Source organism: Dryobates pubescens, chromosome Z, assembly GCF_014839835.1.
Source record: "Dryobates pubescens isolate bDryPub1 chromosome Z, bDryPub1.pri, whole genome shotgun sequence".
Classification (NCBI taxonomy): Eukaryota; Metazoa; Chordata; class Aves; order Piciformes; family Picidae; genus Dryobates; species Dryobates pubescens.
The window spans coordinates 40,348,241-40,363,056 of NC_071657.1; the positions used below are offsets into that span (position 1 = coordinate 40,348,241).

General features: G+C 43.7%; 1 protein-coding gene across 1 annotated transcript in view; it reads right to left on the minus strand.

Moving 5' to 3' along the window:
• LOC104304949 (neuronal acetylcholine receptor subunit alpha-7) overlaps positions 1 to 14,816 on the minus strand; it is a 55,904-nt gene that overhangs the window by 19,911 nt on the left and 21,177 nt on the right. Inside the window, exons 3-4 of the mRNA XM_009905744.2 lie at positions 4,051 to 4,095; positions 2,215 to 2,324 (exon numbers count right to left, since the gene is read on the minus strand). Coding sequence (XP_009904046.1) covers positions 2,215 to 2,324; positions 4,051 to 4,095 — 155 coding nt within the window. The remainder of the gene's footprint in view (positions 1 to 2,214; positions 2,325 to 4,050; positions 4,096 to 14,816) is intronic.

The window sequence follows — 14,816 nt, forward strand, 5'->3', positions numbered from 1 at the left end:
AGTGTTTCATGCCTTGTTCTGTGCTTATCAGTGTAAGCAAGATGGGACGGAAGCAGCGGGTTGGAACTGGTAGAAGTCCCATCCCAGGAGGTTTTTAAGGCCAGGCTGGATGGGGCTCTGAGCAACCTGATCTAGTGTAAGATGTCCCTGCTCATGGCAGGGGGGGTGGAACTAGATGAACCTTGAGGTCCCTTCCAAGCCTGACCCTTCTATAATTCTATAAAGAAAATTTTTCTAATATCCAATCTAAACCTCCTCTGCCACAACTTGATGCCATTTCCTCTCATTCTGTTGTTAGTTACTCAGGAGAAGAGACCAACCCTACCTCACCACAACCTCATTTCAGGCAGTTGTAGAGAGCACTGAGGTCTCCCTTCTCTAGACTAAACAATCCCAGTTCCCTCAGCCACTCCTCATAAGACATCTTCTCTAGACCCTTCACCAACTTTGTTGCCCTTCTCTGGATGTGCTCCAGCACTTCAATGTACTTCTTGTAGTGAGGGACCCAAAACTGTGCCCAGTATTCAAGGTGCAGCCTCACCAGTGTTGTAGTAGTTGCTTGTAATAGTTGAGACAAATTAATCATTTATTTGTCAGATTATATAGAAGAATAGGAAGGTTAAAAGTTGTCGGTTGATAGGTGAATATATAATGGAACAATGTTGAAGACCACAATGTTCTGTTTTGCAAGGTATTGTGGGTAAATAGCATAGCAACAAGAACTGGGTGGGGAGAATTTGCACATGTGCACAACTAAAGGTCAAGAAAAGGACAAATGAGGAAGACTTAGGAATCTTCTTCGGAGGGATCTCCAACTCAAATGACGACCCCTGACCTAACCTGCACGCATGCGCACTGGTGGAAGGACCTGAGAAGAAGGCGGAGCTGGAAACATCTCGGAGCATGACATTACGTGACCTAAAGACTATATAAGGACGAGACCAAGTTAGTAGAGTTGCGAGCCGTTGGTAGAGCAGGAGACTCCCTGGCTGCCCAGCACTGCTTTTGGTCATTTACCCTCAATAAAAGTTTGATTGGCCATAATTTTGTTATCAATTTTTTACAGTGTCAAGTACAGAGGCACAATCAGTTCTGTACTCCAGCTGACTATGTTGATTTTGATCAAGGCCAGGACACCTGAGCACACTACTAGCTCATGTTAAGCTGGCTGTCAACCAGCACTCCCACATCCTTTTCTGCTGGGCAGATATCCAGCCATGCTCCCCCAAGCCTGTACTGTTGCATGGGGTTCTTGTGACCCAACCTCAGGGTCCAGCACATAGCCTTAAATCTCATAAAATTGGCCTCAACCCATCAACCCAACCTGTCCATACCAACTTCACAATGTCTCTGTCACCTCATATTCTTATAAATGGACTACAGCAATATGGACCATACTATATGCTTCCATTTTAGAGACTGAAAAGGAATAAAGATACTGTGAGGAGTAAAGAAGAACACCCAAGCAATCCAGATCACTTCAAGCCTTCTTCAGATATCTTGTAGTGAGGGCTTGGTTTGGAAAGTGGATCTTGGTGAATTGAAGGAACCAACAGAATGAAATTCAGTTCGGATGATTAGAAAGTATTACCTTTAAAAAGAGCCAGAGAAAGACAGCTGAAGTACAGCATCTAGGGATGGCGATAGGTCAAAAAATAAATTTGAACTTAAGATGTTCAGAGCAAAACCAAAATGCCCTGCTCCTTGAAAACATTAAGGAAACATCTGTCTAGAGACCTTCCACTCCATTCAACACCACAGAATTGCTGGCTAGATTCAGCTCGAGAGGTGGAAAGAGATAAGAGAGTGTTCAGAGGGGAAAAGGAATGATGGAGAGATTTATGAAACATGAAAGATAAGGAAAGTGAGAATAAAATCTGTTTTTTTTAGCTCAGGCAGGAACACTATATCAGAGACATGGTGGTAATTTTTCCAGGAGACCCATGGTAATTCTAAGGAGCATATGGATTGCTTTCTCTCTGCATTCACTGTGGAAAAGCTAAGGAAGACATCTGCAGAGCTACAGTAAGGAAGACTTGGATAAGGCTGTTATAAAAATCTATTAGGTAGTGCTTGTTTGCCTTAATTGCTACTGTTTCAAAAGAGCTAGGTCCCAGATGGCAAAAGCCCCAGAATATCAGTGAAGCATGGCTGATTTCCAGAACCTAATGCTGTAGTTCTAGGCTCCCAGCAGCCACTGTGCATTTGGCTTACCTGTTATACAGAAGAATATCCGGCACCCAAATCTGATCAGCTGGAAATCGCAAGTTCTGCACCCCTGGGTATTCAGACTGATCCCAAGACAAGTAAATGTCAACCCAGTTCTGTTGGAAATACATACATCAGATTATATGAGTGAAAGTCTTCTAAACTGTCTGGAATGTTATAGGAACAGAACTGCTGTTGCCAGCAGTAATAGCAGTGGTATAACAGTTTAATGCTTGGTTTTAATTATTGAAAATGTTGGCATATATACTGAGGAATCTGAAGGGTGATGATTTAATTCTTCCAGACATGCTTGAATTTAGGGTCTAACCTCTATACCTTTTCACCTGAAGCCAGGCATCCCAAAACTATTCTGGTGGGCTGGCAGAAATAATGGCAGTGTGTGTCTCTACGAGGCACACTGTTTCTGAGATGAGGTGGTGTGAAGGACTTGGATACCATCAGCAATGTGTGATCTGTGGTCTTGAGACCTCCTCGCTGGAGGAAATAATTTCATAGTATCACAGTATCACCAAGGTTGGAAGAGACCTCAAAGATCATCAGGCCCAACCTATCACCCAAGACCTCATGACTAGACCATGGCACCGAGTGCCACGTCCAATCCCCTCTTGAACACATGCAGGGATGGTGACTCCACCACCTCCCTCAGTAGCCCATTCCAATGGCGAATGACACTCTCGGTGAAGAACTTTCTCCTCACCTCAAGCCTAAACTTCCCCTGGCACAGCTTGAGACTATGTCCTCTTGTTCTGGTGCTGGTTGCCTGGCAGAAGAGACCAACCCCTTCCTGGCTACAACCACCCTTCAGGTAGTTGTAGAGAGCAATGAGGTCTCCCCTGAGCCGTGATCCTCTTAATAACCAGCTTGCAATGGGAGGTTGGCAAGTGAATTTTGTATCCAGTGGTGTTGTTTCTAATCTTATCTCCTCCATCTCAACACAAACAGTTAATTCAAGAAAGGTGCTGCACAGCTTTTGTGCTGAACCTTATGACTTACATCAGTACTCTGTGGGAGAGCTGCAAGGGAAACACCTATCAGATGAACATCTCTGCAAATGGACCCACAGGCTCTGTCTTAACAATCTTGTAGTCCTGTAGGTTGGTCTGGGTTAGATTTTGCAGTAGAAAACAACTCATTTCTGCTGCAAATCCCATCAGGTAGCTGAGGAAGAAACAGGCTAGTCAGTTGCACCCATTAAAATGAGACAGCAGTTGGCTGCTAATGTCAAAGCACAATTCATTCAATCATTCAAGTCTCCCATAGGTTTTTGTGTCTAGACGTGCATCTTTACTGAGTGCAAGCCTTTAAGAAATTGGTTTACATACCATAAGAAAAGGCTATATCTCTTGCTCTGCAGATCCAGCAGCAGACTTGATGGGAAATTGTCTTCTCCAAAGCCCTCAGTGAACATTAGTTTTACTTACCCTGTATAGCCTCAGCTCAAGCAGGTGACAGAAGACAGAGGAGGAAGATTTGTGAAGAAGGTTTGTAAAACACAAGGGAAGACAAAGTTCCTACTGGTGTGCTTGAGCACTGGAGCAACAATACAACATGGTGCTGCTTGTCCTTGGCCACCCCATGAGCCTGAGCAATCTCCATTGTGAGAGTGTGGGGACAAGTGCTGGGGATCTTTGGGCACTGCCTTCCATGAGGACAATCCTGACCCTCTGTTTTAGAGAGAGGTAGGGATTTTCCCAGAAGTCATTAGTGCGGGATGCCTGGGATGACAAGTTAAAAGACAGTAATCTTGCTTTTCAACTAAGGAATCACAAATAATGATTTTCTATTAGAAAGGTGATTTCTTTATTGAAGCAGGTTACTCACCATCTGCAGCCAAGCATTTGTGATCAATACCTGATTCTTCTCATCCTATGAATAAAAGGGGAAAGGGAAGGGAAGGGAAGGGAAGGGAAGGGAAGGGAAGGGAAGGGAAGGGAAGGGAAGGGAAGGGAAGGGAAGGGAAGGGAAGGGAAGGGAAGGGAAGGGAAGGGAAGGGAAGGGAAGGGAAGGGAAGGGAAGGGAAGGGAAGGGAAGGGAAGGGAAGGGAAGGGAAGGGAAGGGAAGGGAAGGGAAGGGAAGGGAAGGGAAGGGAAGGGAAGGGAAGGGAAGGGAAGGGAAGGGAAGGGAAGGGAAGGGAAGGGAAGGGAAGGGAAGGGAAGGGAAGGGAAGGGAAGGGAAGGGAAGGGAAGGGAAGGGAAGGGAAGGGAAGGGAAGGGAAGGGGGAAGAGGGATGATAGTCAAAGTATAGTTACATTACAGGTAGAAGAGTTTCTGTTTGTTTTAAAAAAAAACAGACTCTTTGGGTAAGAACCCACAAATTTTCTGAAGTAGGCTATGAGTTTAGTGAATGCAAACCCACTGGAGTGCATTATACTACCCCGAAAATAATAGCTCTATTCTGTCTTTTAAACCTACAGATTTTCTACAGTTATCATAAATGATCAACAACAGAAGTTAAAATAATAGGTAATCATTCTTATTTTGCTGAGACAATCAGACTGCTTAGCAAAAGCAGAAGTTTTTCCTGCTAGCTAGCTGGTCAAAATAAGATGGTTTCCAGTACCACACAGCATGCAGTAGATGGAAAGATATTGTGCTGCATTTGCTGCCACTGCAAAACAATGGTGAAACAGCACTGGAAGTGTCATTCCTTTGTACTATTAGTGTTTGGTTATTTAGCTTAGGCTCAAAGGGAAGGAAGGGCTGGCTTTGGCCAGTTGCCAACACACAGATAAAGCAGACAAATGCTGCCTGAGAGGGAGCCCATGTGGTGTCTGAACAGAATATGTGTCTGTATGTTCAGACCCTGCACACAGAAGACATGAGGAAGCAGCTCTGACTCTCAACAGATCCTCATTTCTGCTTATCACTGTTCCATCCACTATAGTGGACCACAGGTACTGCTGAACTCAGCATAAAGCTTGTCTGTGTAATGATCTCTCTTCTCTCAGGTTGTTGGACATGCAAGAAAAAGCAAACTTCAGACATTAAAGAGGATTTTGCCATAGTCCTCCATGCCAAATTGCCTATCACACTACCTGCTCCTGCTGCTGGCAGATGCCACACAAAAATCAGTATTTTATATCATGTTACACTGCTCATACATTTCCCTTTCACACCCCTGCTGCTCCCCAATTTGTGGCAGCAAATACAAGCCTCTTCTTGTGCAAACCACAACCTGCCTCCAGAGGCCCCACTGATATGCAATACCCTTAATTCCCTTGGCTCCAATTCTACAACAGTACACAGAAAAATAAGAAAAGAAAATCGCACACAGGACTGAGCCTGCTGAGACATGGGGGTTGTAATGTCTAAGGATTCAAAAGGATAAAGACCATCTTGGACCCCCAGAGGGAAGCCCTTCCCTGTGGTAGGGAATCATCACCAGTGTCTTCCAAGGATAGTAAGCATGCTAGATGCTTATCTGAGTTGCTTATTTGATCCTAACCATATTTTGTGTTGCTAGTCAGTCAATAATGGCTTTATGTTGATTTGATGAATATTGTAAGCTTACATGTCCTTGTGAAGTCTTTCCATGAACTGCCAAAGAAGCCTGAACACCATGACCAAAAATACAGGCTGAAATAGGTGGGCAATTCCTTTCCTGTGCAGAATGAAACATTTTCCCCATCTACTTTGCTCTCTATAGGGAAGGGGAGGAAGGACTCTTCCTCTTCTTTTTATGGCTACTTGAGAGCCACAGGGGGATGCATTAAAGTGCAAAGTAGATCTGGGACACCTATGAGTTTCCTGCATACAGAGATGCCTCTTGAAGTTCCCTTTTACCTGACGTAATAAACTTATGCTTAACAAGCTTCAAAGGAAGACATCAAAGGTTGACTTGCTAGTTTCACAAAAGAGTCTGTTGCCCTTGCCTGATAGGCTGTCAAACCTCTGTGACTTCTTTGTTCAAAGTCACATGCTAATGACCTTGGTAATTGGCTTTGACTTCAAGCAATTCATCAGCCATGTATTTCAGGCAGTGTTAAATTTATTATCTTGGACACACTTTGTGTCCTTATCACAGGGCTACTGTGCTCACCCTGTTTGTCCTGATTCTCAGATCTGGTTTGCAGCCAAAGGGAAGATTACCTGCTAGAGTTCTCACAGGTTTATCTAGAGCATAACCATGCCTTGTATGGTCTCCCACGTTATCACAGAGTCTAACCAGGGCTTTGGGTTATGTTTTTCTCAGCCTGGAAAAGAAAAAAAAAGAAAAAAAAAGAAAAAAAAACAAAACAAACAAAAAAAAAACAACAACCAACCAAAACCACAAACACCCACCACAAACAACTGACTTCAGGATACTTCTGTGGCCATTCTCATCATTAATTTCAGGTTGCTAAACTTTCAAAGGGTATTATGTTTGTCTTTGTAGTCTTTGTATTCTATAAGGAAATCTTTTTGCCTTTGGAGTGGGCTAATTACCTTGCCCTTCCAGAGCTGAAGAGGAATGACAGCTCCTGCTGTCTTCATCATGGCAGGTAGACTACATGCATCTTTAAGATATCTGGGCATAAGAGGGACTGTATTAATCTGTTTGAAAGACACTTGTGACCATGACTTTCATGCATGTGCTCCTTACCCTGTCCCAAGTTCCTGGGCGGTACTGCTTTGTCTAAATAAAAGCTCGTTTTAGAGCTTGGGGAGTGCTGAAGGCAGTTCCTTTATTGCGTCATTGGTTTGTGCAGAGGGATTTGAAGTTAGTTGTGAGGATGCCTTTCCTCTCAGGAGAAAATTTGAATCATCATACTACTGTGCAAAGTTTCTGTCTTGCTTGACACTGTCACCCTTGGGGATGACTGTCACATTCCCTCTGTGTTTGGCAGGCTTTCAGCTCCTCCAGCAGGTTCTCCCTCCAGCAAAGCAATCAAAACAATCCTTCTAAGATCCTCACTTAGGCTGGAGATGACTAGCCTCCATAGATGCTTTTCCAGCACATACCTCTAAGGTCCCCACGCTAAGACAAATCAGTTTGATTCCTCTTTCTAATCCTACAGCCACCTTTGACCCACAGAGAGTGATGGAGTAAGTTTGATTTGCTCTGACACACATGGTGGGACATGTGAGTGTTTTACTTTGCTTTTTTTTTCCCTGCTCTCAATCCAAAACTTTCAGTGTATGCAGGCCTGCCTGTCTTTTGCACCACTGCTTGACAGTCTGTTCTCCCTTGCTAGATAAAATGCAACTGCCCTCAGCCACATAATTACCTGGGTCACAGTACATAGACAAAAATCCAAAATCCTTCATGGTTCAGTAGTCACATCATATGATAACCTGACATTTCTGTAGCAAGGTACTTACAACAGGTGACTGACAAGTATCATTAATCCTTGACCTCTCATAGAGCCATAGAACTGGGATTTGAATTAGTCACTGATTTATTGCAGGCCATGGATCAGAAAAGTCCCAAAGTGAGCAAGTTATTCACAGGCTATATATAGCTACTTTGGTTAACTTTTAATTAATACTTTTTTAATGCTGTTTTGTGCCTGAATATGAGGAGTGATATCAAGAGACATAGAAAAACTCATGTGAACACTGGTAAAATTGTGTTATCAGAAGCATTGGTCTCCACAAGGGATTTTGATCAAAAGTATCTCAAGGAATTACTATAAAGCTTTCAATTATTTGTACACTCTGTCTGTAACTGAATCAGGCAGTTCTTTCCATTGCTGAAACACTCATCTGCCACAGCCTTCATCTGGTTAACTAAAACCCATCTTAAATATGTTGTACGCTTGAAGTTCTGAAAAACAAAGGACCTGCCTTTGCAACAATCAGTGAGCACCTCTGGACAGCCTTTAATATTTCAGGAGTCCTATTAAAAATTTGGAAGAAATTTTGTCATTCTAACATCAGCTTTGAAGAAATACCTTCTCAATACCTTTAACAAAGCACCCTCAGGAGGAAGATGGGAATCAGGAATGGCCCAGAGTCAGGTGAAATTTTGGGGAGAGATACAAAATACTCTGGATTAATAAAGGATGAAAAAGCATGCACCAGTGCCTGATGAGCATTTCTTTGGTCATCAGGCTGGAGATGCAGCCAGGCCATTGTTGATAAGCCAAGGAGGATACAGTTAAGACCTCATAAGTAAACACCCATGTCCTCCTGTTTTTCTCATTTTGTTGCTTGGGCCTTCCCTTACATGAATGGTCTCTTCAGTGTTTTTTGCCTAAGGTTGAGCCACATCCGTATGTTGCCACTGGCTTCTCCTTGAGAGCACTCCTCTTGGCCCCTGTCCCATCTTGGACAGGCTTATGTCCTATTGCTGAGAGCAAGCAGCCCAGTCTGCATTTGGACCTTGCACTGAGCATCAGGATAAGGTTGTCTGGTCCCACTGCCTTTAACAACCCAGATAATTCTCATCCCCAGAAGGGCATTCTGGGAAAAGCATGAAAAATCCTCTGCAGGAAGTGCTAAACCTTCAGGAAGAAACAAGGGAAGAAATGCCAATTTCTGCTGCCAGCCAGGGTGTCAGAGGAGGCATCCCTTGTACTTATTCACAGAACTGGTGGCTCAGAATCTGGTAAGCCTACAGATTTGTGCCTTACCTGTCTTATTGCTCATGTTTTCCAATTTACACTGCTGCTGTGGAGGAAAAGAAGCTGACCTGTTCTTGCCCTGAACATGTGGTATGATCTGAGGCTGTGAGTACATTCCTTGGGAAACTAATTTTATTTTTCTGAGATGCAGCTTTTCAGAAGTGCCTGAAGATTTGGACTGCTGTGAAGAGTGCTGCATTATTAATTCTTTGACCTCAACTCCTTCATTAAATACCTACAAATTTCAGGGACTCCTTGTCCCCATACTGCTATGGGGTTCTGGATGGAGTGAAGACACCACCTATGACCCATTGTTTCACAGACGCTTCTGTTGGAGAGCCCAGAAGCTGGGTCAGGGGGCCTCATGCAGCTTTCCAGCACAGTGTTGCTCACTTACTGCTTGGATGAACTGACATACACGCTGGGTTCCTGTGGGAAAGGATGTTATGTCACCATCCAAACTCAGGAAGTCTTCCATGCAAATCCCAAGTCATCCACACATGGTATATAGGTGGTTGTATATTCTCAAGGGTGGATACTTCATCCTGAAATAGCCATCCATGTGTTTTGTGCACAGTCAGAAGGTGTTTCAATAAACAGGACTAGACACAAATCATTATTCCAAGCTATTTGTTATTCATTGCTTTTTTTCAGTGCTTGCAATCACAAGGAAAGCAATGGGGAAAAGGTAGAGAAAGGTTTTGAACAGGCCAGTCCTGAGTAGTCATCAGATTCACATTCAGGCTATCTGCAAGGCTGCTTTTGCCTCTTCCTCCTGTATTTGCATGCCACTATGACAGCACAGAAAAGCAAGGGGATGTAAGCATGTTCCAAAATGCAGGTGAAGTCTTAAAGTCCATGATCAAGGATAGAAAATGAGAGGAATTTTTTTTTTCTGAGGAGCTGAAGTCACTGCTTCTCAGGAATTAAGCTCAGCAACCACAGTGTTAAAATAATAACCTTCCAAATACATAAAATTAAGAATTGTGAGGTTCAAGGCCACCCCCAATAGCTTTGGTTTAACTGATTTGTTGTAACTGGTGGTTTTAGGAACATGAACACTTGAAGTGCCTCTGCCCTGTGCCAACTTGGGCCCTTCTCTCAATCTTGTCCAAGTCCCTCTGAATGGCATCCCATCCCTCCAGTGAGTCAACCTGACCACACAGCTTTGTGTCATCCACAAACCTGCTGAGGGTGCACACAATGCCACTGTCCATATTGCAGACAAAGATGTTAAACAACACTGGTCCCAGTGCTGACCCCTGCGGGATGCCACTTGTCACTGGTCTCCATTTGGATATTAAGCCATTGAGCTTTGAGTGTGGCCATCTGTGACCGTTTGAGGATGTATGTGGGACAGTGTCAAGCACTTTACGAAAGTCCAGGTAGATGACATCAGTTGTCCTTGCCTTATCTACTGATGTTGTAACCTCATCAGCAAGGAAGCCACCAAGTTTGTCAGGCATCATGTGCTCTTGAAGAAGCCATCTTGGTTAACACCAGTCATCTCTTCATCACTTTTCATATCCCTTTGCAAAGCCTCCAGGAGGATTTGCTCCATGATGTTGCCAGGTACAGAGGTAAGATTGACTGGCCTGTAGTTTCCAGGGTCTTCCTTTTTCCCTTTGTGAAGATGGGGGTTATGTTTCCCCTTTTCCAGTCAGCAGGGACTTCACGAGATTGCTAATGCTTCTCAAATATGATGGACAGTGTCACTCAGATAAGAGAGATTATTTGAAAAAACTGACACCTTAAGGGCAGCATCAGACAAAGTGTACCATAGGACTGGGCAATACCTTCCTTCTTACTTTATTACACAGAGTCTACTGACAGGCAGCCTCTATTTCTGGAAATTCTCACTCACATGGAGAACTCTCCAGGAAAGAGTTGGTTTCACATCAGCTCTTGGACACTCAGTTTGAACATCCTTGTAATTGAGTAGATAACCTTGAACTGAAGAGATTGGTAAGGGTATCTCTGATGTAAAGATACTCCTGAATTTAAATGTTCTGTTGTGAAACACTACCTAAAAAAACCCCAAACCAACCCAAAATCAAAAAAGCCCCAACCTCTACAGCCTTGCAGTCTCTGATTTATGGGAATCCCACTGCAAGCTAAAGATTACCACTAACAGCTTGGTAAGTTCCTGACAGAGAAGGTAAAAACTGCTGTGTTTCTAAGCTAGTATGCTGCTGATAGTGATAATAACTGCATCTGAATGCTTGAAAAAAGTATGTGCAGGTCTTTTCTCTTGATTTTCCTGACCAGCAAGGCACAGACCCAGTTTTCAGGAGAAAAGTTTTTATTACCCCAGTAAAGTATTCTGCTCCAATTTCTTGCTGTTCTCCAAAAATGTCACACAGCAGCAACAAAAATCTCCAAGTTTAAGTGAGATTGTTTGCAAGCATGTGGTCAGGTTTGGGATGATTCTGTAGTCCTTAGGTTGTACAATCCTTTTACACACCGTTCGATCAAATAAAATCACTATGTACTAAATTTTTCAGATATAGCATTTGTTTGAGGTTTGAGACCCAAAATACAGTAAAATGGTGCAAATTTGGGCTTCTCAGAATTACTTATATGTCGTTGGGGGACTGTTCAGTATTTATGTGGCTTGTCAGTGTGTGCTTGCAGTTCCTTTATGTCTTGTTAAAACAGGAGGAAATTGCCGCAAGAGATAAAATAATCATGTGCCGTTACATATTTGTGCAACCTGCTAGCTGCTGAAGTGGTTTTCCAGGTCACTGGCAGCTGGAAGGGTCACCATGGAGGAGAAAAGTACTACAGAATCACAAAATCACAGAATGTTAGGGGTTGGAGGGGACCAACATCCCTGCCAGAGCAGGACCACCTATAGCAGATCACAGAGCAACACATCCAGGTGGGGTATGAATACCTCCAGAGAGAAAGACTCCACAACCCCCCTGGGCAGCCTGTTCCAGTGTTCCATCACTGTCACAGTGAAAAAAATTTTCCCCATGTTTGCATAGAATTTCCTGTGCCTCAACTTCCACCCATTGCCCCTTGTCCTGTCATTGGGCATCACCGAGAAGAGCCTCACCCCATCCTCTTGGCACTCACCCTTTACATATTTATAAACATTAATCTGGTCACCCCTTAGTCTCCTCTCCAAACTAAAGAGATCCAGAACTTTGACATATGCATATGCTGAACAACCCAGTTCTTGGGGTGGCTCTGCAGAAGACAACATTGTCAGGGACAGCTTGGCAGCTAGGCACTACTTCTTGCATGAGGCTAGTTCGTGTAATTAGCAGAGAGCCAACAAACCATTCATTATTGAAAATCTCAGAGGTGTGTTTGCTTTTGGAAGGGGACTTTGAGGCATCTATTGTCTCCACAGCATCGTGCAGCAGCTTTGTAGATTCATAGATTCACACCACTTTCCCTAGAATTAGGCTCCTTATTTGTAGGGGTTGTAAACATGTCAAATACATTTGTGGTGTGGCCATCATTTTATTCTTCATACTATTCTACTCAATGACTGTTTGGCTTTTTTGTTGTGGTTTTTTTTTGTTTGAGTTTTGGGGGTTTGTGTGTGTGGTTTTGGTTGGTTGGTTGGGTTTGGGGTTTTGTTCATATAAATTTGCAGTTTGAGGAAATGTGAAGCCTAGTAATCTAATAAAGAAACCTTTTCCTGTGGACCGCCAGGTGCAGTGTGGCTGCTGTTGCAGTGGTACTGATGCCCTGGCTCAAAGGTAATGAAAAATAATATCACAGGCATAAAGTGCTTCCACATAAGGAATGTAGACCTCTTCCAATAAGGTCCCTTGCAAATGCCAACAGGAGCAATGAAAACCATCATTCATGATGACTGATGATTTCTACCTAGAAATCGCCTATCACACTGAGCCAAAGGGAGTATTTCCTCTGCTGTGAAAAATTCCATGTGTCCTTTCTTAATTGCTGTAGCCTGATCAACTGGCTGGGATATTAGACAAAATAAAAAGAGAATTTTTATTCCAGGTACTCTTGGATGTGTTCTATACTTGTGTCCCAGTGAGTCCAACAGTACTTCTGTATGCCTTAGGACATGATACTTCTGAGAGAATTAAGTAATCTTTTACATCCCAGGGAGCATGGTTCATGAGGTCCCCTCAGGCTGGGACCTTGCCTAGCACCCTGCTCTGTTATGGTAATGAACCATGCTGGTCTGATGGGTTACATCCATCCTGAAAGCTGGGGGGGGCAGGATGGGGAGGGGCGGGGAGGGGTTGTGAGAGCCTTGCTCTCCCTGGAGGGGGGTTTCCCCCCTGGGAAACTGAGTTAGTCTGTTCCACTCCCCCTCCCTGTCCAGCAAGCCTGTAAAAATGAAGACACTGCAGCCATTTGCTCTCTTTTGCTTCTGCCTCGCTGGGACAAAAGTACTAAGAGAGTCACTGCTGGCTTCCTGGTTCTCTACCACGTGGTCAGGCCTGGTCTTTCTCCCTGCTGCACCTACACTTCTTCAAAGGACTGTTGGTTTTGTATATCTCCCTATCCATCCTTGTTCCTTACCCTTGTGAACTCCTCCTGTTATTGTTATATTTACTTTTTTTTAAAGAAAAAAAAAAATTATCTCTTTACTTCCAAACTAACTCCAAATTATTTCTCAGTAGATTTACCTCCTCCCTTTTTCCCTTATCCCCCTTTCTTGCCTTTTTTTTCCTTCCCTTATCTCTTCCTCTTCCTTCCCTTTCCTTTTTTCTCTTGATTGGGAAGGAGGATGGGGGAGCAGGGAAGGGATTCTCAGTCTTGCCCCCCATCTGAGCTCTTAAATCCCAGTTAAGGCTCAAACCACCACAGCTAGATACACAAGTCCTGGGAAAAAAGCATCCTTATGCTTTACTAGTGCCAAGACTGTGATGCTGTCTATCCCCTTTCTAGAGCAAGAAGCTACTGTGTATACCAGCTGCTTTGTCTTGTGCCAGGCAGAGCAGCTGAGGAGGCAGAGTATGCTTATCTCTGGCCTCCTATTTCAGTGAACAGATCGTTGCCTAGCAGGCAAGTATGGTTTGCCTCATGGTATGTCACCTAATAAAGGTTCCCTCTCATTTGTACCTTGCCTGCTGCTCTTTACATCACTGTGGCAATCACAACCCTCATTTTAAACAAGTATTTTCTTCAGCAGCTGAAGCACATGGACACTGCAGTTTCTCCAGTCAGCTGTGGAGACTGAGTGATGGTGTCCAGGCTCGTGACCTGCTTGGCACTGGCATATTTCTGCATCGCTTCCTGATTTAGGGACAGATGGGAGCAGTGTGGATTTTCAGTCTGGTGGTTTAGCCAGGCAGCCATCTTTTTACATCATGCGAGAGAAACACCTCAGGTGATTTTGGATGTTTTTTAAAATCACTATGAGTACAGTTTGAAAGAGACCATAAGCCTAGGACAAAGTCATTAATGCCATGACATCCATAGCATGTGCAGAGATGGAGGCCAGCAAAACTTTATTTCTTGCATGTGCAATCATTTAGAATCAGAATAATTTTGCCTAGAAGAAACGTTTAATATTATCAAGTCCAACCATTAACCAGATACTAACAAGTCCACTGCTAAACCATGTTCCATGTCCACATGTCTTTTAAATACCTCCAGGTATGATGATTCAACCACTTCCATGGGTAGTCTGGTTTAGTGCTTGACAACTCTTTCAGTGAAGAAATTTTCCCAATCTACAACCTAAACCTCCAGTACAACCTGAGGCCATTTTCTCTCATCTGTCACTTGCTATCTGGAAGAACAGAGCAACACCCAGTTTGTTACCAATATCCTTTCAGATAACTGTAGAGAGCAATAAGGTCCAGCACCTCAATGTATTTCTTGCAGTGAGGACCCAAAAAATGAGCACAGTATTTGAGGTGCAACCTCATCAATGCCAATTACAAGGGCATAGTCATTTCCCTGCTCCTGCTGGCCACACTATTCCTGATACAGGCCAGGATGCTGTTGGCTTTCTTGACCAACTGGGCACACTGTTGGTTTATATTCACTGGGCTGTCCATCAATGCCTCCAGGTTTTTTTCCATCAGGCATCTTTCCATC